The sequence below is a fragment of the Cygnus olor genome, chromosome 1 (genome assembly GCF_009769625.2).
Source record: "Cygnus olor isolate bCygOlo1 chromosome 1, bCygOlo1.pri.v2, whole genome shotgun sequence".
Taxonomy (NCBI): Eukaryota; Metazoa; Chordata; class Aves; order Anseriformes; family Anatidae; genus Cygnus; species Cygnus olor.
This window is the reverse complement of record NC_049169.1, coordinates 44681311-44694719: the sequence shown is the minus strand read 5'-3', so window position 1 is coordinate 44694719 and position 13409 is coordinate 44681311. Positions and strand designations below refer to the sequence as shown.

The 13409-nt window shown below is 44.8% G+C and overlaps 1 protein-coding gene across 9 annotated transcripts in view; it reads right to left on the bottom strand.

Annotated features, from left to right (window-relative positions):
- Nucleotides 1-13409, bottom strand: part of GSG1 (germ cell associated 1) — a 14706-nt gene extending 1297 nt beyond the window's left edge. Inside the window, exons 1-7 of one of the 9 annotated variants that reach the window (XM_040555278.1) lie at nt 13130-13409; nt 12110-12221; nt 11871-12007; nt 6328-6646; nt 3748-3795; nt 1448-1600; nt 1001-1112 (exon numbers count right to left, since the gene is read on the bottom strand). In XM_040555278.1, coding sequence (XP_040411212.1) covers nt 1001-1112; nt 1448-1600; nt 3748-3795; nt 6328-6646; nt 11871-11933 — 695 coding nt within the window. In that variant the 5' untranslated portion in view covers nt 11934-12007; nt 12110-12221; nt 13130-13409. Of the gene's footprint in view, nt 1-1000; nt 1113-1447; nt 1601-3747; nt 3796-6327; nt 6647-8855; nt 10201-11870; nt 12008-12109; nt 12294-12991; nt 13087-13129 lie in introns of those variants that run through there. The other 8 variants (XM_040555284.1, XM_040555266.1, XM_040555307.1 and 5 more) reach the window with 8 other exon arrangements.

Genomic DNA, 13409 nt, shown 5'->3' with positions numbered 1-13409 from the left:
TGCTGGGCAAATGATCTAGCTGCTGAATGAGAAAGACCAGAGGTGTCAGGCTTATAACATTACAGTGCTTCAGTGCTATCCCACCACCAATCCTTCTCCTTAGAGTCGTGGTTTAAATACTGGTCATCCTTGTCACCGGGAGGAAGGGTTATGGGGAAAATAAAAAGGGCAACAGGAAAGGCTACAACTGGTCAGAGCAGGGCAGCACAGCTTGGAAGCAAGCTCTGTAAAGCAGGGCTGCTCAGTGTCTTCCTGGACACAAGGCATATGTACCTGAGCATGATCAGATGGCCATGCTGACATTTGATGTCCACAGCTGGCATGTGACAATGGAGCATTTACATCTTAAAAATCAACGTGGCCATCATCAGTACAGCATTGCAAACTGAATCAGTACCTTCCACGGACATTGCAGGCCTCATCCAACTGTTTTTCAAGTCAATTATGGTATACCAGCTGTGGCTGGCTTCTTTAGCCTTCAGAGAAAATAATCCTGAGCCACTGGCTTTTTATATCTGCTCTTCCTGGTTATAGTGCTCAAATCTTTAACCATGTGTTTAGGCTTGGTGCTACAGGAATAGGCCTTTTGGACCTTGCTCAGTGAAGATGTCAAACCAACGTGCAATTTTATTTAAACTGCAGAAAAGCAGGGCGTGTTTGAGAGCAACATCACAGGTGTGACTGTGGCCTCTATACATAGGGAAGAGCTGAGACTAAACAGGGCAAACCAGCACAGGGACAGGCCTGATTAGTCAGCAGGGTAGAAGGTAATTGTTGAGGTGTGACTCCATTGTTTTACGAGTCCTTGGTAGCTACTCATTAAAGTAACTCAGCAACTATTTGTTAAAGCAGGGGATGAGACAAAGGCAGGAGATTTAGCAGTGTGAGAACTATGGTACACCTGTCTTTGGAAGCACAAACAGTCTAGAAGAGGAAGAGGGTTTGGGCAAGGTATGGTATGGCTAAAGACCAAGTGAAGATGGTTTTAGAGCTCACATACTAGAAAGCCCAGCCGTAGTCCCATGAGTGTGGTCTCCAGTCTTCTGGTCCCAGATTAACCGTGGCTTGGAAGACTTGAGTGTACATCATGTGTGCCACCATCCCAAGGAGACCTGATAGAAGGAGACAGGAAAGAAAGGAAGCTATGGCAGGAGCCTGAGCTGCATTCTTCAGCCTTGTGTGGGAGAGCGGCACTCCTGCTGCTGTGCATGGCCAGAAGCTGGAACACCACCTCTGCAAGGTTGCATCTACACCGTCATCTCCTTGCAGTTCCCCATCACTGTTTCTCCCTGCTCATGTTCTCTTTAGCCACATGCTTTTTACTGCCCTTTTCACTCTGATTCTCATCAGCTGAGGTGAGTGAATGTGAGAGGCTCTCAGTGTTTTATGATTTTTTTCTGCCCACATGTGCCTGTCTTGCTGCCGTGCCTTAGGGTAACACACTTACCTGACAGCACTGAGGAGACAGCAGCAAAGGCATTGAGCTTCAGTCCACAGACAGGATTGCCGGTATGCAGCATTTCCACCATCAGGAGGATGAAGCTGATGAGCAGCAGGCTGATGTACAGCATCTCTGACCCCAGTGACAGCCACAGGATTCCTGCCAGGAATCAGAAACCCCTCATATCAGTGCCAGGTGGCTTGTTTGAGGGAGAGTACTCCCCCTTCACAACCCAAACCTGAAAGGATGTCTGTTGGAAAGAAGAGAGAGAAGGAAATCAACCAGCCCCCAATAGCAATCCCCCCAGCTTGTGAGCAAGGGCTTGAAAGATGCTGAAGGGGACAGAGAATCTGCCACAGAAGATGGCTTGACTGCAAAAGATGAGAGGACCTAAAATAGCTATCTGTATATAAGCCAGCATTATTCACAAACAGCAACGAAGAAGCCATGGGAGGAAAGATGGAGGCAATACCACTGAGTATTAGCACAAGACCTAGCAGTCATAGGCTGGCCATAAACATCTCAGCTGGCCGTTGAAAGGTTCTTAACCATTAGTGCAGTGACATACAGAGCAGATTTATAATCACAACAATGGAACAAAATTAATTTCAATCTGGAGCTCAACTGGTTAAGAAAAGAACTGCATTGCATGTCCGTGGTGATAGCTGGGACCTGGGACTCTGGAATTCACAAAGCCCCTAGCAGGCCTGTATTTCTCACTGAAACCTCAATTAAATTGAAAATGCATTCCTGGGGGTGGGTACCCAGCTGGAACAGTAACATTCATCACCCACCCTGCTGCTTAAATGGAGAGCAGGTAATGTTCGTGCTGGGTTTATCAGTGGGACATGGGTGATAGCACAGTTCTTAGCATGGCTCACTGTGTGCCAGGACTTGGAGCTGAATGAGGAAAGGCTCTCTGTAACGCTGGGCTCTGGAAGAGCATGGGATTCGCTGAAAAAGGCAAATGAAGCAGCACTGTGAGCACTACTGTTAGCAACTGTTAATGGCCTTAGAGGAGCCATTCCACTGGGGAAAACGAATGTGAAGAAACCCTCATTAGTGGGGTACTGACTTGACTCCTTAACATCATTAGTCCCATAGAGTCACCCAGCTCTTCAACAGCAACTGATGGGATGCGTTCCCGGCTTAGAGGAGCTGCTCCGCAGGCCCAGGCCATCCTGAAGTGTTATTGTGTGCAGGAAGGGGTGAAGGCAGGTGATGGAGCTGTTACACTGTGAGTGTCGCTCAAAGTGATCTTCCAATTAATTTTGAAGAGCTCAATGTCTTACAGAACAGGGACTTTCTTTCAGATTTGTGTTGAAATTAGGCAAGGAGCAGTAGGAGGAGTGTTAGGGGGGACAGACAGAAAGATTTACAAAGACATGTACTCTGGTTGCATAAACCTATTCTCTTAGGAAAACTGGCTATAAGGAAGACACTGGAAGCACTAGAGCCAGAGACCTGCCAGGTAACGGACCACAAGATGGTGAGAAAGCAGAAAAATGAATTACTGCTCCCTGTGAACTGAGCAGCTTGTGCTAAATGCAAAAGTAATTCTTATTGCAGTCAAGTCATTCATTTATGACAAAATGGAGATCTATGTGACTTCAAAATGATCTTGTAACATCATCATCATTTGATTACTGTAAAATGCTGTTTCCAAAAAGAATAAGTGTGAGACATTATTCTGCCATGCCGTTCTGCTGATACTGACCCAGGTTAATCTGCACAGTGACTCCACAGCGCACCACTCACACTGGATTCCAAGACTGTGAATGCACAGGGCTTTACAAAAGCAGGTCGTCATTCTTTGCCATTGTTTTTATAACAGGGGAAGCAAGGCAGAGAAAGAAGATGAGCTCCCCAAAAGCACTCGTCTCCCTGGTGGTTGTTGCGATACCCCAGCTCTCTCAGATACCTTGCTCTCACAGCTTAACCACTGGTACCTGCACCCCAGGCCTTTCCCCTCAAGTGTGAATGTCCTCTGAAATAACATGCCTCCAGTCTCCAGCTCCGGGAGCAGTTAGCAACCCCACACCACTTGAAAAGCTTTTGTTAAGAATCCTAAATGAAGTTTCCATCACGTGTGCACATACATCCAGGTATACTGAAGTTTCCCCCAGGATAATTTGAAGCATCTGGGAGGAAATCCTTTGATTTTTAGCATCCATGAGGCCAGGATTTCACACCTGACTTCGGGGACCCACCCTGCTGTCCTCACGGAGATGAAGTTTTGCAGGTCGCTTGTCCCAGGGGGATGGTGCACTGGACAGCTATGGCGCGATACAGGGATTTGCTCTTACCTCTCTCTGCTGGTGGGGAAAGCTCAATAAAGCTACGGCATTTCTCCTCTGAAACACAAAAACAAGGGTATTAGTTTGTAAAATACTGTAGGGTAAGGCAAAAGAAAACCTCTCCCCCTCTCTCTCACTTCACTGCATAGCTCCAGTCATCTGAGCTTACCCACCAGATCTTCTCACTTCTGCTCCCTTTCTGACCATCTTTCCATACCTTCACTGGGGCATGGCAGGAGAAGGCAATCTCTTAGGCAATGTCTCCACCTCTCTCTAGGAGGTGGCCGTTCTAGAAAAACTTCAGCAGTCTGTAAATGGTACAAGCCTCTGGTAAATATATAAATCTGTTGCTACATATTCACCACATTGCTACAAGACTTTGATGACTGTTGTTCAGGCCAATTAAGGTGTAGCTTATAACACACCACAGACCCAGCACTGCTGCTGAGTACATGCACTCTCACTCACCTCAGTCTCAAGCAAAGCAATTTACAACACTGATTTCCCAAGAAGAAGAAGAAAAAATCTCTTTCCTGTGAAGTTCTCCTGTGACAGAGAATCACACAGAAGTCAAGTCTTCTGTCCTCACATTTTAGGAATGCTATTTAGACAAATGGTGCTTGTGTTTGCTTTGGCTTTTTATAGTGGCCAGATGCAAACTGTTATCTCAGCTGAGGGTCCACCATTATTATCTGTAAGTCTTTCTTAGCACTACTCTATATTGCATTTGAGGGTTCTGTCCTCTACATGGCATGGTATTTTCTCCCAGAAATACCAGCCTGCAGGGTTTTTTTTGTAAGAATCTCATTTTCTTGATTTCTATCCCCAATTCTAATCTCTCCCAATCCCCTATATTACTTCTATCATCCATGGCTCTCAGGATGCTACCCAGTTTAGTGCCATCTGCAGTCTTCATTAACTTGCTGTTTGCTACTTCACCTAGAACTTTAATGAGGTTATTCAGTAATGGCTCATCTAAAGCTGATCCTGAGATTAGCCTGAATAATGAAATCCTTTCTCCAGCTCAACTCAAACTCCTTTTGCTGATCATAGCCCCTTTTTTAGTTGTTGTTGTTGTCTCCGCACTTGCTTCCAAGACCCACAACAGTGGGTGGCTTGTAGTCAATTCAGAGGAAGCTGGGGACCAAGGCTGGCTTTGCATTCTACCTCATGCTCTGCTGCAATCCAGATGTAACCTGCTCTCAGCATTCCTTTAGGCATTGGGGTTATTCCAGGACTGCCTGGTGGCCAGACAATTCTTTCAGAGAAAGCTGTCAAATGATGTAGTCCCATTTCCATAAGCACCATGGAAACACACTCCAGCCCAAACCAGTCCCAAATAAACACACCTCCTTCCACAGCATATCTGGAAATGCTCATAACGAAGCGATCGCCTCACTAGGACATGAGAGTTTCAAGCACTTTCCTGCTCCTGTCCCTCTTCTGCCTGCTTTTATTCATCCCTATTTACTTATGTAATTTTCAAACTCTGACAGCAACAGATAAGAAAGCAAGAAATGCTATACTAGAATGGTTGGTCAGTTAAAAGAAGATGAGATGCTTATGTTTGGGGAGAACTGAAGGGAGGGCAGTAGGCTCAGGGGAATGGGCTTGATGAAAGAAACTTTCATCATTGCATCTTTAGTTACAAATCTCTCTGTTGGCCACCTTCTGGGTCAGTTCTGATCCCTGATGTGTGAACCAGGCTGTAAACAGCATCTATGCACTGCAGAGTATCCACCTGTACTGGTGCGGCACTGATTCCTGCAGAAGGACTTCAGCAGGGCTCGGCAGAAGCAAATCAAGGGTGAACGGAGACACCAAGGGGTCTAGGACAGGCTGCATGACCAGCCCCTGGCACTCCAGGGCCTACTGTGACAGCCACAAATGGTCAAAAATCACAAGTCAAATGTATCACAATATCACAAAAATTATTAAAAATGACAATACTGCAGCTCTAATCCTCAGGTCAATTTGCATCCTAATTTTGGTTCCTCTATGGTCAGATCCTCAAGGTTTTCTCTGCATCTATAACGTAATACTTCCTTTTCTCTTTATTGTTTTGCATTTGTTTAAGAAAAGCCCAGTCCCTGTTCAATTCATGTAACTCCTCAGTTTGGTGATTTAAGGAGAATGCCAACAACTGCAGTCCTCACAGTTGTCAACTACATACTGACAACACTGAATAAAATCACCGTGCTTGAATTTCCCAGGAGATGTGCACAAATGAGCCCTTTAGAGCATGAACTGAGCTTTGTGTAGGAATGGAGCTCTGGGGAAAGGGAAAGGAGGCCCACTCCAGTTCACATCAGGATGAACGGTGCCACCACAAAGCCACTGCCACCACTTTCACTTCGCATCCCGTATTCCAGACGGAAGGGCACACCAGAGACAGGAATTGTCCCTTGCCACCCCCTGTAAACGTCTCAACGAAGGACAGAAATACAATGACGGTGCGCAGGGCTGGTGCCATCTAGGAAAATGAAGATGGCTTTTCTCCCAAGCATTGTCAGCCTCTGCCTTTCATTTCCAAACTCCTGTGGAATAAAATCAAGGGAAGAAGCTGTGTCTGGCTGGGCAAGACACTACCTGGCCCTTCCATGCTCTCTTCACAGGAAAGCCACATCCCCGTGTGGAAGTATCTGAAGGCAAAGCGGTCATCCCCAGTCTCCCAGCTGTAGTGCACCACATCCTGGGATGAAGCATTGCTAGCACCTGCATCGGGTGGCATGGGGACACCAATGCACTTGGTGGCTTTACTCTTCCCACACAAAGGCTTGGGCACTTTCTGGGTCCCAGTGCACCAGTAGCTGCTGAGCAAGGCGGTGGTGGAGAGGCTGAGAGCCAGCAGGTTCAGGATGACTGCCAGGAAAGCACGGCGCCATGGCAACACCTTCAGCAGCTCCATCTGCAACACACAAACGGAGGGACTGTCACGCCAGCCATTTGTCCCACCTAGTGTTACGAACTCTAGCTCTTCCCAGGGGGTACGTGTGGGGTGGGGATACGTGTAGGAGAGGCACTCTGCCCTCCCCACGATGTCCCAACATCTCACCCAGCAAGGAAGGACGATTTCCTAAAAGCCAGGGCGACAGAGCAATAGTTCAGTTTCAACCATTTCAAAATACACCGAATATGTGTACTGGGGAAGATTGGGTGACCCAGTGGATCTACTATGGCTGAGTGCACCAGTGTGTGTGAGCACAATCAACGTGCAAGGGGTGATCATGTTCACTCCATCTCGGAGAGGGTAAGGAAAAGCTGTTAACCAGCTTCCCCAGAATGTCGTGTGTTTCCATTAGATGGGGCATGATGAATGCTTTGTCCAACTAAGTGAGAATTCTTGTTGCCAAGTGTCCCAAAACACTTCTTCCAGCACCGTTCATACTGTACCTAGGGAGGCAGGTAGGATATTGATTTCATAGTAGGGAAAGGCAGGGAAATGTTCCCAGATCCCAGGGAAGGTCACACTTCAAAACTGACCTGCCCAAGAGAGACACCCAGGTATTCACACCCAGCAGCTTGAGTTCAAGCCACAGAGCAGCACCTCCCACCTGAAGCAAGCACTGCTCTGCACATCAGAAATTTGGTAGGGTTGGTGGATGACAGTGTCTCTGCTTTCATACCAAGTGCGAAAAGTTGTTTTTTTTAAGAGTGAATGTTGTCACAAACACTCTTCCCAGTTTCATCTCATCAAAATAAGGAATTCTGAAAGCAGGTTGTATACCAGGGTCCTTTGGTCTTTCTCACTCAGAGAGAAGCTTAAGATTTTAAGGTTCCTGCAAAACCCTGCACTGACTTCTGAGAACCCCATCTTATCACGCCATGGATTGATTAGATGTCATCTACCCACACATCAACTTTCATGTAATCAACGCATACCTCTTCCCACATGGCACTCCCTATGTTTGGCACAACTTCATCCAGCTACTCCCACCCTTTCCTATTTATGACTCTTAAAATCTATTTGGCCATGAATAGATTCAGTTTGTACAGACATTGCCTGCTGCTGGGCCTCTTCACATAACTTCTGTTGACTCACCCAACATTGAATGTGTGAGAAAGGCCCAGCACACTGTGGACACCACTATAAATAAATGATAAATAAATGATTGCATTGTTTGTGACAGTCTTACAGGATACAGCCAAAAGCAGTGCAGTTAGAAGCATTTGTTCTAATCAGCAAGCTCAGAAATGTGGTCAATAAAGATGGTGCTGAAACTCTGCTTGGAAGACAGGACTCGATTAGCATCTCATCGCAATGAAAAAACAGTGCCTAATCCAGAACATTCTCATCAAACGCAAGAAAATACCCAGCTCCTGAGAAACTCCTACATTGTCTTATGCTCTAGCTTCTTTTGTCTCTTCTTCACAGCATTTCTTTCTTTCAGCAACGGAGATGCTGCACCCTGGAGATGGTACTGTCTCAGTGATACAATAACAAATGACTTCCATGATCTGAAGGCATGCTGGGTACAATCAACTTTCATAGAGTGGATATTTGCCAGGAACGCACTATTATATGAAGCTTTCTGGCTAAGGTTGGTGGTAAATTCATTTCAGAAAGGTTGTTCAGCAGAAAATTTGGCTTATGACTTAAAAGGAAATTATAGATAAAATTGCCTCAGAAACATGATTTTTCATCTGAAAATAGAAGCCTTCATTGCACAGTTTCAGTTTTTCATCAATTCTTGATTATATTTTCTGTCACCAGGTTTCAGTTTGCTCATACTTTCACTGAAAATAATCTTTCCACTCATAATATTGACACACACCCAAAAAAAATCTTCTAATTTAAATCTTCAATAGTGGGAAAAATATTCTCTCCATTTGATTTGTATTAGTAGGTCAAAGGCCATATCATTTCAGAACAAGTGATAAGGGGAGGGGAGGGGAGGGGAGAGGAGAGGAGAGGAGAGGAGAGGAGAGGAGAGGACTAGTCAGAAGAAGGAACTGGATCAAGGATGCCGAGGATGTAGGAGACAAGAAGCAGATCTGGAATACTTCCTGATGAGAATACTTTCAGAAAAGTTTCATTCCATAAAAGCCAAACACTTACTGACAATAACTGACCACAGTATCTAGATAGCCCCAAAAGGAAAGAGGGTTGAATTTACCTTACCAGGAAGTCCTTGAAGTCCTGTTAATATGGAGGAGTAATACAGAAATGGAACTCACGCTTTGTCTTCTGTTTTTCTCACCTCTAAATTTTCCAAGAAACCAAACTGCTCCAAACCCTCTTTCTCTTTCGTCTCCTCCCCTCCTCCCTTGCCCACCCCTCTCCCCATGATTATAAAATGCTATCCCTCCAGCCAGCAGCTGTTTTGTGGAAAATGGTCATTTTATAATCCACAATGCAATCACAGCACAGCTGTTCTGGGAGATTATATGGAAAGTGCTTGGTGCTGTGGGCTGGGATTAAATGCAAAAGGGCGACCTGCATTCACTGAGTAAAAAGTTTCAGTAAAACATGAAAAAATCCCAGCCATCTCTGTGCACTGGATCTTTGGGAGCTTGAATGGAACAAGCTGCAGCTCTCTGACTGGTGCTGCAGGGAACGCATGACCTTAGCTCAGAAATTACCAACACGCTTGGCATCAGTTAGCCCCTTGCCCTGTGCACAGCCTCAGTAGATGACAAAGACCACAAGCCCCCAGCCCTAGGATATCTTCCTGGCCAGAGCTGCCAATCATAGAAAGGGGAGAAATCGGGTGAAGAAAGTTCATGCAACCGCATCTGCTCTGAGGACTGCGGTTTCAGACCCTAAAGAGATGTCAGTCCAGCCCTTCCCTTGGGCACTGGAGTTTTAATGAAAAAAGAAGCCCATTAGCAGAACCAGTGCTGAGTGACAGACTGGCACTGTGGCATCACAGGGACAGAGGTGTGTGAAACAGTGACAAGTCAAACAAGCCCAGTACTCAAAGGATGCTGTCCCTCATAGTGGCAGCTTTTAGCAAGGCATAAAGTTTACCAGGAATCTCAGCTCCCAGAAGCTTCACATCGGATGAATTTGGGAAGCTAGTAAGAGACACCAGAAGATTCACATTCACTCAAAGTCACCTCTGAGCTCTTATCCTAAAAGTGTAAAGGTCCTACAATACTTGAGGGCTTTGCGACAGCTTGTTTGGCATCAGAACAGCAAGTAAGAATGGCATCACCTCTCATGAGAAAGAGCAGTCGCTAGAGGACATGGAGCTGCTTCACACCGAATCAAAGTGCAAGGGAGAGGAGCATCCCAAAGGTGCACGCCGCACCATGCCCACAGGGCCCCACAGCTTTGCTCAGTGCTGGGGTGAGGTTCCTACCACTGCAGGAAGGGAGCAAGGCAGGAGGTGCCCCACGGCTCTGATGGGATGGAGGAAACCAGCGGTCCAGCTACTCTCATCCCCTGCATCTAGCACCAGAGGCAGGTGTACAAATAGCTCTGGGTGCAGCACAGCCCGGGGCAGCCCCTGTATGGCACAGGCAGCAGAGAGAGCCAAGAGGTTCAGGAGCCTGCACATGGGCAGTGCTGTCACAGGCTCCTGACCCTCCCTGCCCTCAGCAGTACAGCTGGGAGCTGTGTGGTTATTTTAATCCTAGCCACTGCATAAGCTCCTCTAATATAGATAATCATCTCTAAGATGGGCCAACTGAAAGTAATGCTGAATGTTTTCATGCTTCATAGGCTGTCTGCAGGTTTTTTGATTAATAGGAAGGCTCTGTTCAACACAGATGTACTTAATTTACTGAAGGAGGTATAGTAACAGCTGATGCTGTTTAAAAAGGGAGTGGTAATATTTTTTCATTGTTCATTCTCTCTGCAACTGGACACCTTAAGTTTGGCTTCTAAATGCTCAGTTTGGCTTCTAAATGCTCAAAACAAAACAAAAACTGGTTTTCAAGCTCAAAAATACATAAAATTAATCTCACTACTGATAGTCCCTAATGTTAACATGTTCTTAATTTTAAGTATGATGAATGTCTCGTTAAAATCCAGGATGCTATGTCACTTTCTAAAGCTAAGATCGTGGCATATATATTGATGAAAAGAGACTGGATTTAGATTTATATGGATAAGAATTCAGGTTTAGAAAACAAATTTATCAGAATTGTGCTATGCTTTCAAAAATATATCAGACTTAGTATTCTGAATAATGGCAAATATTTATCCTTCCAGAAGATGGCAATATTACTCTAGTCTTCTTTTTGGGAGTCTGATGCTCACGTGTGCGCTGGGGGGAAGTAACACCCAAGTTTAGACTTCTATTCCTTCCCTTTTTTTTTCCTCTCTTTTTTTTTTCCATTGCTATGAACAAACTCTCTTTCCCTCACTTGAGGATGTGGGGGGTGGCTCCTTCTCTTTCAGTTATCTGAACACGAGAGACTTTTGAAATCAATGGGGAAAGAAAAAAAAGCGGAATAAATGGAGAAGCTTAGCGGGTCATTTGCTCCACCTGCTGCCCTGCACAAAACTATTCTTTCTAATATATTTTCCAGTATTTTGTCAAGTACCATATTAACTTTCTCAGCATGTTTCCATTCCCAGATTATTGTGCTCAGCTCATAGAACATCAACACCAGAGCACATTTTCTGATGTTCAACAAACTTCCCTTAGCAAAATTTTATGTTATTTCTTTTAAAACCTGCATTCCCACCTCGCCTAAATCTGATCAACTAGGGACAGGAAAACGTAACTCTGTCTGTCTTTCACCCTACTGTGCCTTGCAGTTTTCTCCTCTTTGTATCTGGCATTTCCCACCATAGCTTGGCTTCACTAGAGGTTTTGGATGTCTCTTTCCCTTTGAACTCAGCAGCAGCCAGTCCCTGGTGACTCGTTTAAAGTTCACCCATTGAAGTGAATGCCCATAGCAGTTGGTTTCCTGTGCTATCAGCCAAGTGCTTGGCTTATGGAAACAAAATGAGGAAACAAAATGTACAGCACAATCTTAGCACAACACCTCTGTGGAGATTGCCAAATCTACAAAAGCTTGAGGGTTCAGAAGTGATGCATTTTCATCCTGTCTGTATCACATATGTGCGTAAGTGCCACAAATCATTTATGCCCCTATCACTTAGGGCGTAAGTGCCCAACAGTGACACCCTCAGCTCCCAGGGATGTTGGTGGGAAAGGAGGCCAAGAAGCCCTCACCAGATAGGGCCCAACAACTGCAATACTTAACTGGCAGATCTCAAGAGGCACATGGCTCTTCATAGCCTTCCATGCAGCTCTCCTCCCCCAGGGTGCCAGGGATCATACGCTGTCCTGACAGCAGCTCTTCAGCCATCCTGAAGAAGAAGACAGAGGAGAAAGAATTACACCCATAAAGTCGCTATTTACACCCATAAAGTTGCTCTTTGAAACCTGGACAAAGGCATGCTCATACTCACCCCTCATTCCACACATTCTTCACACATGACACTTCCGTGCTCCGTCCACCCACTGCTCCTGTTTTTGCTGTTTTTACAGGAAGACGGTCCAGCACTGCAGTCCCCTCCCTTGCTGCCACACAGAGAGCAGGATGTCTCTGGGTGGCAGTGACACTGAGAGAGCCAGACTTCTCTAAGCCAGTGACAGACTGCAAATGCCAGATTTCTTCCTGAGCTCTGAATAATTCCACTCAGATTGTAACCTTTATTTAGCTGTTTGCATGATGCATTAACTCTTGCTCTGCAAATGACCTCACCAGGCATTTTTTTTTTAGTCAAAGCACATTTAAAGGTGAATTCTGTTTTTAAACATGAACAGCTTACATTGCTAGACAGCACGTCTGTGGCAGAACAGACATAAAGATTGAATTGGAACAAGTAAATTCATCTTAAAAATGAACAAACAAGCTTGCCATCATTTTGAACCTAACTTATTTTTCCCCCCAGACAAGTCTTAGTTGGCTAGATTTTTTTCTATTTAATCTGTATTATTTGAAACATTCAAAAATCACATAGAAGTAGACATAGAAAAGAAAAAAGTAAGATGCAACAACACAGACTTTGAGGATTCACTTAAAGATTCTAAATGCCACAACTTTTAGATTTGCAGTATAAGACTAGTTAAAGGGAGGTTGCTTTTCACAGAGTACTTAAACTTGGGCTATTTTAGGATGTGTTTAGCTGAGCACACAGAAAAAAAAATGTTTTTTTTTATTAAATTTAGACAACTGCAAACTATAAGCAGACAAGAAAAAGACAACTTTTTATAGACATCTGTAAGGACATTAAATAAGATCCAGTCCTAGAACAGGGGCCGTACCACCCAAGTATATAACATCTTACCTTACCCACTGCTCACTATCTTCATCAGCTCTTCTGAGACATCCAGTGAAATATTACAAGGTGAGCATGGATTCACCCCACTTCTTTCTTTCTTTTTGACCAAACATGTAACAGTCAAGAAATTCTATGAGATCTTACCAGATGCTTTGAAATGTAGCAAGTTTGTCATTTTATTGATGGGTTAATTCTTTTCTCAGCTTGCTAATTCATCACAGTTGTAGAACCAGCAGGGCGTCCACCTCTGCAGAATGCGTCTTTATAATCTGGAAATTATAAAATTCCCCTTTATGAAAATTGTTGCCAGTTTTAAATCTACCAGTTATGGGATCTCAGTTTGTTCCTGTACAGAATCACAAACACCCAGACTCAATGGCTGTCATGGGCTCTTTTTTTTTTTTATTATCAAGACAGACCACTA